The sequence below is a fragment of the Natator depressus genome, chromosome 14 (assembly GCF_965152275.1).
Source record: "Natator depressus isolate rNatDep1 chromosome 14, rNatDep2.hap1, whole genome shotgun sequence".
Classification (NCBI taxonomy): Eukaryota; Metazoa; Chordata; order Testudines; family Cheloniidae; genus Natator; species Natator depressus.
This window is the reverse complement of record NC_134247.1, coordinates 10,013,268-10,029,031: the sequence shown is the minus strand read 5'-3', so window position 1 is coordinate 10,029,031 and position 15,764 is coordinate 10,013,268. Positions and strand designations below refer to the sequence as shown.

The window sequence follows — 15,764 nt, the reverse complement described above, 5'->3', positions numbered from 1 at the left end:
GGAGAAGACTCTAGAAAAGGAGATTCTAACATGTACCATTTCTATGTCACAGGGACAAGAACGGTATATTCCACAAGTTGCAATCTTACCTCTCGGAACAGGTAATGACCTGTCTAATACGTTGGCTTGGGGTGCAGGTTATGCTGGAGAAGTCCCAGTGGAACAAATTTTACGAAATGTAATGGAGGCAGATGGAATTAAACTAGACAGGTAAGTAACACGATACAAAGGTGAATCCCACAGCACCTTGACTATTTTGTGTATAAACTCCAGAAAGCATTACCGATCAACAGTAACACCCAGTGACCGCAGAGTTTTGATAGGGAAACACAAACACGGTGCGCACAGGTGTAACTGCTCCAGTGGGAAACTAGGGGCTACTGGATGTCAGAGATGGAGGCGCCTCTGCTATGCAGCTTCTCCAATGCTGAACCTTTAAATATTTAACCAAACCTCTGAATCTTCTGAGGAACATTCATCTTCTGATTATAATTTCTTACATGGCAGTTTTTGGTTTCTTATTGCAGTTTGAGTTCAGTGAGAGTAGTTCATCTTCTGTAACTTGGCTAAATAATAGCCTTTTGTTTTTCAGGTGGAAGGTTCAGGTAACAAATAAAGGATACTACAATTTAAGAAAACTAAAGGTATTGTTTCAAAATTACTAAAATGTGGATCTTACCAGATGCTTGTATTAACTGATTATTTTATTTCCTACGTGGATATGCTTTTTAAATAAAATAAAATAAACTGCCAGGCCTGAAGGTTGTATAGTAATAATACCTCGCAGATAGAGCACTTCTCATCAGAAGATCTCAAAAAGCTTTACAAAGGAGATCAGCACCATTATTCCTATTTTACAGATGGGGAAACTGAAGCACAGGGAGGTGAAATAATTCCCCCACAGTCACTCAACATGCCAGTGACAGAGCCAGGAATAGAACCCAGATTCCCTGTGTCCCAGTCCAGCGCTCTGTTCACTAGGCTTTTCTCTTCAGTTCACAGTACCATAGGAAAGTAGATGGAAGCTTTAACAATAATGGTATTGGAGCATTGAAAACAATGAACTGCGTTGTTAATTGGCTAACACAAGTGAAGCTGTTATGCAAGTTTACAGCAGTGCTAAGAACACTATTCTTACTACGTGACAATCTTATAATTCACAATAAACAAGAATAAGAAAATAGGAAATGTGAGGAGGATTGCAAATCATGTGTTGCCACTCTGGAAAGTTTCAGGAAAAAAAGATATAACCATTTGGTATATGGAAAAGATAAGTAACCTGCCCGTAAAGTGAATACTTATTTGAAAGAGTGATCTAATCTCACATCAGTTTTACACTTTTGTGACTGACATCAGTAGAGTTACCCCTGATTCTCATCAGTGTGAGAGAAGAATCAGGCCCTAGTCTCAGGGGAGCGGAGGGGCTTGGAATAGTGTTTGAGGGAGTTGACCCTGACTTATTACAGGGTTAGTTGAAGTTCCTGTCATGCAATTCCAAAGTTTAATTAACTGTTTATATCTATATTTGCATATTGTAGTTAAGTAGCACCGTCTGCTGGAAAATGTTGGGATCCACAGAAAGAAATGCAGGATTTACAGTTTCTTTTCTAGATCACTACATGTTTTGCTTGCAGACCTGGCATTAAGAACCTTTATCTTATTTTTAGGGCTGTCAAACAATTAAAAAAATGAATTGCGTGATTAAAAAAATTTATTTATGTGATTAATCACACTGTTGTTAATAGAATACCATTTATTTAAATATTTTTGAATGTTGTTCTACATTTTCACATACATTGATTTCAATTATAACACAGAATACAAAGTGTACAATGCTCACTTTATTTTTTATTACAAATATTTGCACTGTAAATAACAAAAGAAAGTGTTTTTCAATTTACCTAATACAATTACTGTAGTACAATCTCTTTATCATGAAAGTTGAACTTAAAAATGTAGAATTATGTACAAAAAAATAACTGCATTCAAAAATAAAACAATGTAAAACTTTAGAGCCTACAAGTCCACTCAGTCCTATTTCTTGTTCAGCCATTCGCTCAGACAAACACATTTGTTTACATTTGCAGGAGATAATGCTGCCCACTTCTTGTTCAGAATGTCACCTGACAGTGAGAACAGGTGTTCTCATGCCACTGTTGCAGCCGGCATCGCAAGATATTTACATGCCAGATGCACTAAAGATTCATATGTCCCTTCATGTTTCAATCACCATGCCAGAGGACATGCATCCATGCTGATGACGGGTTCTGCTAGATAACAATCCAAAGCAGTGCAGACCAACGCATGTTTTTTCATCATCTGAGTCAGATGCCACCAGCAGAAGGTTGATTTTTGTTATTGGCGGTTCAGGTTCTGTTTTTTCCGCATTGGAGTGTTTCTCTTTTAAGACTTCTGAAAGCATGCTACACACCTCCTACCTCTCAGATTTTGGAAGGCACTTCAGATTCTTAAACCTTGGATTGAGTGCTGTAGCCATCTTTAGAAATCTCATATTGGTACCTTCTTTGAGTTTTGTCAGATCTGCAGCAAAAGTGTTCTTAAAAAGAACATCATATGCTGAATAATCATCCAAGACTGCTATAACATGAAAGATATGGCAGAATGCGGTTAAAACTCAGAGCCGGGGACATACAATTCTCCACCAAAGAGTTCAGTCACAAATTTAATTATTGCGTTACTTTTTTAATGAGCATCATCAGCATGGAACCATGTCCTCTGGAATGGTGACCGAAGCATGAAGGGGCATATGAATGTTTAGCATATCTGGCACGTAAATACCTTGCAATGCTGGCTACAAAAGTCCCATGCGAATGCCTGTTACCATTTTCTGGTGACATAAATAAGACGTGGACAGCATTATGTCCCGTAAATGTAAACAAACTTGTTTGTCTTCGCGATTGGCTGCACGAGAAGTAGGACTGAGTGGACTCGTAGGCTCTCAAGTTTTGCATTGTTTTGTTTTTGAGTGCAGTTATGTAACAACAAAAATCTGTATTTGTATGTTGCACTTACATGATAGATATTCAACTACAGTCCTTGTCTGAGGTGAATTGAAAAATACTGTATCTTTTTTGTTTATCTTTTTACAGTGCAAATGTTTGTAATCAAAAATAACAATATAGAGTGAGCAGCATACACTTTGTGTTGTGTTGTAATTGAAATCAATATATTTGAAAATGGAGAAAAACATCCAAAAATATTTAATAAATTTCAATTGGTATTCTATTGTTTAACAGTGCGATTAAAACTGTGATTAATCGTGATTAATATTTTTGAGTTAATCACGTGAGTTAACTGCGATTAATCGACAGCACTACTTATTTTTAAAAATGCCACAGTGAGCAGTGAAAGTGCCAAAAGAAGCATTTTAGAACAAAGGATACTATGAAAGTGGTCATAGGGCTTTTCTTATCTCTGAGGAAGTCAAAGGGTAGCTGAGAAGGGTGTGCAAAACTCCATGAATCCAACAATAATTTGTAAGTGGTGGCAGTGTATTGGTAAGTGCAGAGAGTCAGTGACTATTTTAATTTCATAGGACCAAATTCTGCTCTGTAACGTGGGTGCTTCTCCCACCCCTGGGTAATTCTCATCAAAGCACCTATATAACTGAGAGCCTTTAATCATTTATATTAGCTAAGAACCAGTTATCTGCTACTTCAGATTACACACTCATAACTTCGAATTTGCATATTGCTAGGATTTTGTTTTCATGTCTCCATAATTTTAACTAGAACTGTTGTCCCACAGGTGTTCACAATGAACAACTATTTTTCCATAGGACCTGATGCTCTCATGGCTCTCAACTTTCATGCGCATCGTGAGAAGACTCCCTCTCTGTTTTCCAGCAGAATTATTAATAAGGTGTGATTGATAAAATAGCATTTTCCACTTCTTGCCAAAGATACTGAGAATTGCCACCCTTTAATCAAATGACTGCAAATAGCTTCCATTAATTCATGGAAGTATTTAAGTATCAGCTGTTTTGTGTAAGAGTCTGAGACAAACTTGGATTTTTTTTACATTGAGTAGCAATCAAGCAAAACATTTTTCTGCCTCTTAATCTAAGATTGTGTTTTACTAGTGTCTAGTTTATTCTAATGCAGGGATAGGCAACCTATGGCCCACATGCCGAAGGCGGCACGCGAGCTGATTTTCAGTGGCACTCTCACTGCCTGGGTCCTGGCCACCGGTCCAGGGGGCTCTGCATTTTAACTTCATTTTAAATGAAGCTTCTTAAACATTTTTAAAACCCTATTTACTTTACATACAACAATAGTTTAGTTTATATATTCTAGACTTATAGAAAGAGACCTTCTAAAAACATTAAAATGTATTACTGGCACACGAAACCTTAAATTAGAGTGAGTAAATGAAGACTTGGCACACCACTTCTGAAAGGTTGCCAACCCCTGTTCTAATGTGTATTTCCATTTTGTTGTTCCTCAATATCATGGTTATGCATTCTAGTACTATGGCCAAATTCTCTTTGACTTCCGTGGAAACAGCTCAGGCCACTGATTTATTGCAGTTGTGCAATACAACTGTGGAGCTACACGTCCAACCTCGGAAACTGCCATTAGGGTCCTATTTTCCCTTACGTGAAATTTTTCCTACATAGGGAAAGAGAAACTCTTCTTGTCTAGCTCCTGGAGTTTCATCTTCATTGTTCCATTGGGTGTTTAGGGTTTATCTCCCTGGGTCAGGAAGTTCATTCTCTTTCAGCAGTACATGTCTTGAGATGCACAGGGATCTTGGTCAACTATGCGGGACTGTTGTCTCCACGCAGCTGTTCTGTGGCCCACCACCATGCTGCTATTGGCTTACTTACCACTCCATATTCCTAGGTTGTACAGTAGTGGCGAGAACATGGACTCTAGTACCGGCAATGGAACATGCTTCTTAGTGCTACCTCTTCCCACCCCAGTTTTAGAAGAGGTCCAGTCCTAGAGCTCTTGTAGAGGAGCTTCCATGGGGAGCTTATGGTGGGTCTGGTGCATTTCCAGCCAGGTTCCAACTGTTTGGGTTGCTCTCCCCTTCTGGAAGCAGAGGGAAAGACTCTTGTTCTTAATTACCTGCAAAGCAGTCTTAAGTATATTTATCTCTGTAGAGCTGCTCAGTCATTTGGAAACTTAATGGACTGGAGCAATGGCACTGCCCAACTCTGTTTAAAAGTGCAGTACTGATTTAATTTTAAAAGGAAAATCTTTCTTGCACTAGGTAGTAATTACTGGGTCATCCTCTTCCTGAAAACTTAAAAGCAAAGAGGATACACAAATATCTCATGTTACATAAAAATTTCAGATTGAGCTCTTATAACCATAATTAAATTATCTTCGTCTTTCTCTCTGTTTCTGATACTGGTTTCTCTTTAACTTTTTGTAGGCTGTTTATTTTTTCTATGGAACCAAAGATTGTTTAGTACAGGAATGTAAAGATCTTAACAAAAAGGTTGAGGTAAGATATCTATGTTCTCTCGCTAACTCACTTTATTCCCTGGGGGAACATACATCTCCCTCCCTCAAGAAAGCAGGATCTTAAATGGAAATGATCTAGTAGTTTTTATAAATAAAAAAGTTTAAGCAACGCCTAAGTCTAAGTTTCCACTAGGTACAGTCATAGAGACCCATTAATGCATACCTGGATATTGCTTACATTTTGATATAAAAGCAAAATTAACTTGTGGCAACTGACTAATCAGGACTTACTGTACAGTATCTAGTGCCTGATGCTAAACCCATTGAAGATTCCCATTTACATTTATGGACTTTGGATCGAGCCCCTGCTGTAGCTAAAATCCCAATGTATAGGTGAAACTTGCTCCAGCACAGAGGGACTACACAAGTCTGAGTCACAAACCCTTGCAATTGTAATGTGCTAGTTAATAATAGAAATGGGGGTGGTAGGATACGGTACCATATTATGAAGTCAAAAATGTTTTCTAATATGTTTATATTTATTTTATAAATAACACACATGCTGATCATATGGGACAAGGTCCCATTGACTTCACTGGAATGCCCACCCTAATGTATGAAGAGAAGTGGCACATGCCCAAGTACAGAATTTGGCCCACAGTAACTTACTAACAATCTGTTGTGTATCTGTAAAGCTAGAGTTGGATGGTGAGAGAATCGATCTGCCGAATTTGGAAGGTATCATCGTCCTGAATATTGGATACTGGGGAGGTGGCTGCAGATTATGGGAAGGAATGGGTGATGAGCCTTATCCACTGGCAAGGTATGTAGTGCCTTAATGGTTATAATATATACTTTTTTATTACAGCGTAAGGGCCAATGGGCTTACGTAAGCAGTCCCGTTAATCGGAGGGATTGCTCACATGAGTAGGTGCTGCAGAAGTGGGCCATAAGATTTTAAAGAGTGCATTGAATTTGTTATGCAGCAGAAGGCAAACAGATAGTTTTAAGCTTATGTACTGTAACAGTCACTTTCACTATAGTTTTATCTATTAATACAAAGACTATGTAAAGTTTTTTTTATACAGTTATTTCAGTGGTGTTCCCAACTATTTTTTTTATAGTAAATTTCTCCTTTTCTAAAATTTAGGTATGATGATGGACTGCTGGAAGTTGCTGGAGTTTATGGCTCTTTCCACTGTGCACAGATTCAGGTGAAATTAGCAAATCCTGTTCGACTAGGACAGGCACACACTGTGAGGGTACGTATGATTACCTTTACCCAGGTTTTTCAGTGAATGTGTCATCTTAGGCATTCAACTGCTGACCACGTCTTTGTCTTTAAAAGTGGCAGTTTGTCGGGGAGTCTGGTGTTCATCTTTGTTGGAAAAGTTAATTGCCCCTTAAATTGCACCCACATAACTCCATTATGGACACCTTATACATGTGCGTAACTAACAATATACTAAGATTCTCTACTGGGAGGCTAAAATCTTGCTGTATCAGTACATAGCCAATAGTTGTAAATGAAATATCTTTGGCTGGAGTGAACTGTTATGATTCTATATACGCTCTTTTATTTAATACCAGCTGATTCTGAAGAATTCAAAGATGCCAATGCAGGTGGATGGAGAGCCATGGGCACAGGGACCCTGCACTGTTACCATAACTCATAAGACACATGCACTGATGTTATATCACTCGGGTGAACAAACAGATGATGATGCTTCCAGCATGTCTGATCAGGAACACACGAGGGAACAGACGGATGAAGACATATAGGTTCTGAAGAATTTTACATAATATATTAATCAAGTCTCGTTAAAAAACTTAGAACATTTAATATATATTTAACTATCTCAATAACTATACCTTTATGCAGTAAGGTGTAGACTTGTGAGTGGCATAGGGGTAAAAAAAAAAAAGCCATGCTTTCAAGTATTAATGGAAAAACCTCCAGACTAACCCTTAGCAAAACACTTAGGTGTATACTATCAAAATGAAAATCTCACCATAACTTAAGCTGATTTTTCTTAAGGCTAAGTGTCGTTTTAGTGTGTCTTGAGAATACTATTTTCTCTTTTAAATAAGCAGTATGTCTTACTCGCTTCAACAATATACTGTGAGGTGCACATAAAAGAAATATTGAAATGTGACTTTGGGTAGCATGACCATCTTTTAAGACCTATGTAAGAAGACTGTTTCTTTTGGTGACAATTGGCAACACTTTAAAAACGGTTACAGATAACTGATCGTGTCTGATGATGATCTGAAAATAGCAACATGGCAAGTCAGTCTGTGCCACCCCATTGATCATAAATACATATATGATCTGGTTCAGTAAAAATGTATTATTTGCTAAAACAGATGGAGAACATATGTAAATTTTGCTTCCTGACTAGGTCATGCAAGGTGAATAATAGTTTGCGGGATTTAGAACTTTTATCTCCCATTTAAATTTATGACCACAAAATAACATTATTACAAACAATGATACAAAAATTCAGAATAGATGTAACAGTAGATATAAACATCCTGTTTAGGTAACCATCAACATTTCTCCAGGTAAATATTGACCTAGGTGAAGCTTCTCAGGTTTAAAACTTCGTGGTCGCCTCAGCAGAAATCAATATTTGCTCCTTAGTTATTTTATGAGTGAGTAATTTAACCTACAAAGCCAAGAGCTTGAAGCTAAGTAGTAAACCTGTCACTAATCAATCCAGTTGAGCTCATGTACTGCAGGTGATCTCCAAACAGTAACTGAACTTATAGTAGATGTGTGCTGCATACGTTAAGCCCAGTGACAAGTTAAGGAAAGAGTCTTGGTCTAAACACTGAATTTTCTTACCTCTTTTGTCATTTTAAGCCAGTGCCCTCAAATAACTTTCCTTTTGTTTTCTGTATGCTAGTTTAAAGGGACACTGTCAAGTAGGGTAGGCCATATATCTAGGTTTTGTAAACCAAATGGAATTGTTTTACAGAATCTTAAAAAAAAGTTTCCATGGATTACCTAATGTTAATGAAAACATTTTTTTTTAAATTTATTTAAGCATTTTTGTACAGGTTTATGGAAATCAAACACAACAACATTATATGCATGCATGAGAGACCAGGAAGTTAAACAGACCCTTTCTGGTTTAAATTTTCCATGCTGAGTGAAATGCAAAAAGCAAACATAGTTTATATGGTAAAAAGTTAATTACATTTTTGAAACTCTTCCATTTTTAATAATCTTTCAAGATACAAATATGTTTTAACTTGACAGTGTCCCTTTTTAAAAGTTTACATGCTAGATTCTAAATACTACTGACATTAGTAAATTCATATTTAGACAGATTTGCAAGGTGTTCATTATATATGTGATTAGAATGTAATGAATTGTAAATGTTGACAACAAATGTAAATTTCATACTTGGTAGCCTTATAGACCTTCTTTGAATGTATAATTTATCATGTAAATACATAGCAATTTGAGTCACAAAGGTCCACATAAAAAGTAAATTAAAAATTCCTAAAGTAGATATACCATGTTATAGATAGATCCACTATCCAAATCTTCTCTAGTTAAAATTGACTTTAGGTTATACTAGCTTAAAAATCATTTTAAAATGGTACGCCTCTATTTTATTTATTTATATTTGAATAACTTATTCACACTTATTTTTAAAAATATTTATTTAAGTATTATGTTCTTATCCTTGTGTACTAATGTTTACAGGCAAGTTATAAAGCTCTGTAAAAACTGGGTATGTATTTGGAATGCAGATACATTAGAAAGACAAGGACAGGGTTGCTTGATCTAAACTTATTAAATGTGTTGGGAAGAGTCATCTAAAGTTTATCTGGAAATTTTCAAGATATATTTCAACACTCATAGGATCAAAAACTGTTCCGAATTTTTAAAGTTTGAACCCCCAGCCTACCCCTAAAACAAAACTTATAAAATGCTTTTTTCCTGGTCCCGGGAAGAGGGTAGATCAGTGTTTCTCAACCTCTTTGACACCAGGGACTAGCTTGCTGCCTTCCTAAACTGTGTCAGGGAGATCTCAGGGACCTGCGCCAGTCCATGGACCAGTCATTGAGAAACACTGCTCTAAATGACAGCACAGTTGGTGAGAGTAAGCTGTCTCCCAATTTGTTTTGTTCTTGGTTGGAGGAAGGAAACGTAGGTACAGCACCTCAGACAATGGGGTATTGGCCAGGAGGTACTGTATGCAGACAAGCTGGATCCTTCCACTGACTGCAACTCACTGAGCACTTCTCAGGATCTGATGCCAATTGGGTGAAATACTCTCTGGACAGTACAAATCCATGAATAGCTTTGTAGTACAGGAGGAGAATGGGCAGTGAAGGTAACACTTCATCTAATACCTACTTAGTAATTTTGGAGAGCTGCTTTCTGAGGATGGCCCTAATTGTCTCAGCCAAATCATTGCTCTTTGCATGCTGATGGGAGGAGAATTATGCCGCATGTATGAGCAATTAGAAGTGACTGAATAGTTGATGGGTAACAAATTTAGATGGTGTATGCTTGGAAAGCCTTTCAGAAAACTCTATTTGAGGATTGGAGAAGATTGCACGTGCTATAAATTTTTATCTCAAAGTCAGATATGCCATACCCACTTTTCCTGCAATTGTCTCTAGTTGTCTACAGGTCAGAGGACTTTTTAAAAACATAAATGTTAAGGCTAGAGTTTAAATATGTCAAGTGATCACAGGAATCTTCCAGTTCCCAACTTACCACCCTGTGGGGTTTTTGGGGTTTTGTTTTAAACTTCTCTTGCTCAACTGTTTTATTTTAATCAATACTTTTCAGTTCATCATAAATTTAGAGTCAGATTCTGCTGTGAATTTCTCCCTGTGCAACCACTTTAGTCTGACTGCAGAAGTTATAAGTCATTATCATTTGCCCCCCACGTCTAATTTGCATATAAATTAAATAGACACTTTTCAGTTTTAATGGTAGTTGCTCATGTGCTATTGTATATTTATCATGGTTGTGAATCTGATGAAATTCACATTTTAAAAAAAACAGATGTGAGAAAACATGAAGCACCTGATACAGTTTTGTCTATTGATTATCCTATTTTTTAATTAAAAATAGGCTTTGACAATTGGAAACATAAAAATATTGCAATATATTAGTTATTCAGAAGAGGGTGCTCTGCTATTGAAATTCATGCCCTACTCTAAGAAAAGCAACACAGCATTTAAGGATGACATAAATTATGAATACATTTAATTTCTTAGAGGCTTTTCATAAGCATATTAATTTGAATAAAATGTACAGCTGTAGAAATATTGAGATATTAATTTAGCAAGCATTCAGAATATTCATTCACAAAGCTGTAATTCTAGGCTATATTGAGATTTTATTGCAGCATATGCTAGTGTACCTAAAGATCGGTCAGTGCTTCTGTTATAAATCCTTTTCCTGGGTTTATAACCTACAGGTTAAAATGTTTTTGGCGGGCTTAAACTTGCACGCACAGCCTAGATATGGAGTGAACTTTTTTTCTCCCCTCACAACCCCCTTACTTATTAACTTTCACAATTTGTATATAATATATCTATTTTTCTTATAGTAGTTCACAGGTCAGAGTAAAAGTTTATTGAGTTTGGACACACTTCTGTATTCTTGGATCTTCTGCAACTTGTTTGTGGTTTTAAAAGCAATGTTCCCAATCCATGAGGTGGGCCCTACACCTTTTCTATTTTTCCCCTTGAAATAAAATAGTTGAGGTCTGACAGTAGTTGCCATTCATGTTTATCTTTTTTATAAGAAATTGTGCCACTTATTGGCTAAGATATAGTTATAACCCGATGCGTACTGGTGGTCATGTGTTTACAGCATACTCCAGCATAGCGCCAAAAACTATCACAACGGGTAAATAGCATGGTCCAGATTCTCCTTTCCAATGCATTGATGAGACTCCCCTTTTAAATGGACACACCTAACTTTAAATCACATGTGTGTTCTGAACATTTTTGTAATCTGCTAATTATTCTGGATTGCATTCACTTCAGCTGGAGTAGTGGGTGCTAACACCTTTGAAAAACAGGCCCTACTTATTTTTCCCTGTTTGGGCCTATTTACATTCTAGAATTCTACAATATAAACAGGTTTCAGAGTAACAGCCGTGTTAGTCTGTATTCGTAAAAAGAAAAAAGAAAAGGAGGACTTGTGGCACCTTAGAGACTAACCAGTTTATTTGAGCATGAGCTTTCGTGAGCTACAGCTCACTTCATCGGATGCACAATCAAGAGAATCTGATTTTGATAACAGGATGAAGACAGCCATGACTTAGCAGTCATAGGGCAAATCTTATTCGGCACCATGTTAACCGACCAAGATTAACTCCGGGTCCAAGCAAAATCTAATCCCAGTTAGTTGGCTTGATGATGATGAATAAGATTTGTCTGGTCTCCACTAACCATACAGTCATGATTGTCAGTATTATGTTAACTAACTAGCAACAAAGGAAAGAAAAAAATTTGTAATAGCAAAACATGCTTATAAAACTACTAAAATTGACTGGGGCACTCAGGCAGTTGTAATACTAGAAACTTCCTTCTAATTCACTTTTTGTAATTGACTCGTTTTTAAGTTTTTGGTATCCTTGTAAGTCGGAGCCATTCTGAGGTCAGTGCACAGTTCTGTGCTCATATTTAGATTGCATTTCAGTCAGGTATTTTTCCTTGTGTGTATAAACTTGTATCCTGCGCTTTATTTTTATTTTTTTAATGCAATGTTAGTCATGGTATGTTTTAATAGGTGTAAAATTTAGGTCCTCCCTAGCAGTCCAATGCACTTTTTTCTAGAAGACAATATTCACTGAGGAGACAATGCTGATTATTTCCATTGGGTTTTGTGGTCTTTGCGCCAAAACCTACAAAGATTTATGAACTTGATTAATTTTTAGCATGTAGGTCTAGCAATTACACTCAGCACTGTGGCTGCAGTGTTCTTCACTTGGGTAAGCAGGCTTAGTTGAGATCCAAAATAGCCTCCTTACAAAGTGCAACTTACTGTCTTTAGCTGGAAAAAATATTGTCTAAGTATTGTTCCGTAGCTTTCAATTGCATTAAAAATGTTAATGTAATACATGTTGACTTCTTAAAGAATACCCGAATGTTGAAAACATACCACTCTTCCTTAGTTCAGACATAAGAGTAACACATTTTTGAAATTCCTTGTATGTATGCTCTTTGTTTCCTATTTCATTACATAGTATGACTGCAAATTTCTTTTTTTTTAAACTGTCAACTAGAAATAATCTAGAATATTTTTAGATTTTAAAAGAGATTACTGCAACATTTTAGTACCCTGGTTGATCCTACTGAATGTGAACTATCCACTTTAAAAAAATATGCTCTGATCCAGTTCTGAGGAACTGTAGCTGCTTATTGAGCACAGTGTAGGGTAACAAAACACCGCTTGTTTTGTGTGAACAGTACTTACATATTCCATATGTTTAAGGCCCATTCCTGCAAGCACTGCCTGCTCAAAATTCCTGTTTGCTTCACTGAGTGCTGAATATTCACTGAGCCCAGGATTGGGGTCCTTTGGGATAGATCTTCAGCTGGAGTAAATCAGCAGTGTGCCATTGAACCAAGTGGTGCCAGGCTGACTTACACCAGCTGTAATGTTTTGGAAGTCTGAATTACCTTCATAGTTTTAAACTATCCTTTGTTTCTCTTTAACATTTCCCTGTCTTCTGTGCCCACATCATCTGCAACGGTCTTTACATTTCCAGGCTCAGAGTTGTTAATTTAAAATGTTTGCATCCATCAAACGTAACCCTGATTATTGTATTGGCTTCTCTTTAAAGAGGAAATGGAAACTACTGTTGTTAGGATTTCAGTCTGTATCTTCAAAGTTTACATTCCTCATTAGCCATATGTCTACTACTAACTCATGTAGCTCTTAGAACTCTAGCCATCTAATCTTTATAGATTTTTTTATAGTAAAACAGAATGATTTTTTATTTTTGTAGCATATACCTTCAATATGTATAATAGAAATAACGATTCAAAAACCATACTCTGAATATTGTAAAAATGTGAATTTCAAGAGCTGTAACTGTGAGTTAGTCAGAGTCACTTAAATAATATTTGTGAGAAATTACCAGCACATCAAAGGTTTACAAAAGCCTATTCTTTAGGATAGAAGTAGTCTGATATTGTAATATGTTTGTATTCAGTGTGCATATGCAGATTCTGAAATTGCACTAAATAAGAAACCAAGAGCTTTTTACAAATCTAAGCACTGGATCAAAATGCTGAATTTGTAACATTTAGTGTTCTTTTTATCCAGAAAAAGTGATGGGTGGTTGGTTAGTGGTTTTCCCACCAAATGGTAATGCAGGAATCCATCAATTTATTCAGAAACATAAATTGGTGCCTAATGTTCCATAAGATGTGGCTATCATTCAGTGAAGTGCCCAGAAATTAACAAATGCCCATTTTTCCACCACCACCTCCCCATGCTCCCTTCCCCACCCAAAAAAAGAAAATGACACGTGTATTCACAGCTGCAAAGTGCTTGAGGTCTTATTTGTAAAAGAATGACCAACCAGCATGATACTGCATTTCCAAAGTATCTTTTTAAAAGGTAGAAGATACACTTACATTCCTTGGCATCAAGAGATGCGTGTAGCCCCCCCAGGTAGAATTAGCTGCTCTTCTGCTTTCAAAAAGAATGAATAAGCTGTAGGGGGAAAGTGTTATACAAAACTCTAGTCATAAAAGTAGGGAACAGTTTTTTTTATTTTTAAACAATCTTCTGTACCTTCCTGTACACAAGCAGTAATGTGACTTTGGAAACTTTTTGTGGTCAAACTTTTTGCTGTATGTTCATGCACTCTTTGGGCTTGATCATATTCTCCTTAAGCGACAATACGCCCATTGACTTGAATGGGAGTTTTGCTTGCCTGAGGAGTATGTGTTTGGTCACTTTGACAGTGCACTGACCAGTTTAATTAATCATTGCATGCAGGTGTTGTGTATTTTGTTGAGAAGTAAAAAAATATTTGAGCGAGCTGTTCGTAAACAATTGTAAATGCAGAGTAACTCCCAGGGAAGTCAGCAGAACTCCTTTGATTTCAGTGGAGTTACTCAGATTTAATCTGTTAATTTGTGTCCTGCTCATTTTTATGACTTAGAAGAAAAGATGCGCAGAAAGGAATCCTTTTGAAAGGATGTCTGCTTCATATTCCTCTTAGATGTTTGTAAATAAATAAAAACTATTTTCATACCACTGATTCTGTTGCTGAATTTCCTAAAGCATCTTTCTGTTGTCTTGTTGATCTGTATTGTATTTCTCTGTATGAACTAGACTGAAGAAAATGTGTGTGGATTAAAACATTTGAATCCATTTTGTTTGTTCTATGTCCATTCACAAATCTGAACATCAGCTTTCAAAATCTGTAATAAATTAGTGAGAATATTTGACACCTACCGGTAACTTTGTGTGTACTTTTTTATACTCTGAAGTAAGACAAATATGTTATTTGGTGAACACTAAGTATACACTATTTTTTACACAACACAAACATGAGGTCCCTGACCTAAGGAGCACGCACACAAAAGAGAAAAGATGGGTCACCCTTAAAATTCAAGACTGTAGACAATCAGTAAGGAGCTATGATCATAGAAGGATTTTAAGACTTCTTGGTATCATAATTTATCTGTTATAACAGGTGATGAAACTTAAATAAAAACTTTCCTTATGATTTACCCTTCCTCTCCCAATTTTTTTTAACAAAAATACCCTATTTTATTCCTTATGTAATTAACATTTCTAAAAGATGTTGCTGGTTATTTTCCTTAGTGAAATTGCCAGCTGTGATGATAATTCCTAAAGCTGCTGTGATGAAAGCATTTGCCATGTTTTCCTGTGGGTGTCCATATTCTTCTGAAGTGAAGAAGGCATAACCTTATGTATCTTGTAAGGCTTAAGAATTCCAGCTTGTTCTTGACACTCCAAGCCAGCCTCCCCCCTGCTAGTTAATTGACAGATTTAACACCTACACAGCAGCCATAAACCCGCCGGTTCTAGCCTCAAGAGTTCCCTCTGCCTAGGGGAGTACTCAGGTGGTATAAAGCTGCTGTAGTAGCTCCAGCTCCCTATACCCTCTCTCTACTGCCTTTGGTCTGGGGGTGTGGTTGGAGCAGGGTGGGCTTAAGGCCACCTTTGCACCTCTCTGTCTCTCTCCACCCCCCCCACCCATCCCCTTTATCTTTGCAGAGTGCAGCTCAGCCACGGCACTGAATTTGCCCATCGTTGTTACTATGTTTTTCACTTGACCTTTCATCACATGATCTGCG

General features: G+C 36.9%; 1 protein-coding gene across 1 annotated transcript in view; it reads left to right on the top strand.

Annotated features, from left to right (window-relative positions):
- DGKE (diacylglycerol kinase epsilon) overlaps positions 1 to 15,012 on the top strand; it is a 28,034-nt gene extending 13,022 nt beyond the window's left edge. Inside the window, exons 5-11 of the mRNA XM_074970563.1 lie at positions 53 to 210; positions 593 to 644; positions 3,769 to 3,882; positions 5,404 to 5,475; positions 6,131 to 6,258; positions 6,586 to 6,697; positions 7,026 to 15,012. Of these exons, the coding sequence (XP_074826664.1) occupies positions 53 to 210; positions 593 to 644; positions 3,769 to 3,882; positions 5,404 to 5,475; positions 6,131 to 6,258; positions 6,586 to 6,697; positions 7,026 to 7,217 (828 nt within the window). The 3' untranslated portion in view covers positions 7,218 to 15,012. The remainder of the gene's footprint in view (positions 1 to 52; positions 211 to 592; positions 645 to 3,768; positions 3,883 to 5,403; positions 5,476 to 6,130; positions 6,259 to 6,585; positions 6,698 to 7,025) is intronic.
- The last annotated feature ends 752 nt before the right edge of the window (positions 15,013 to 15,764 follow it).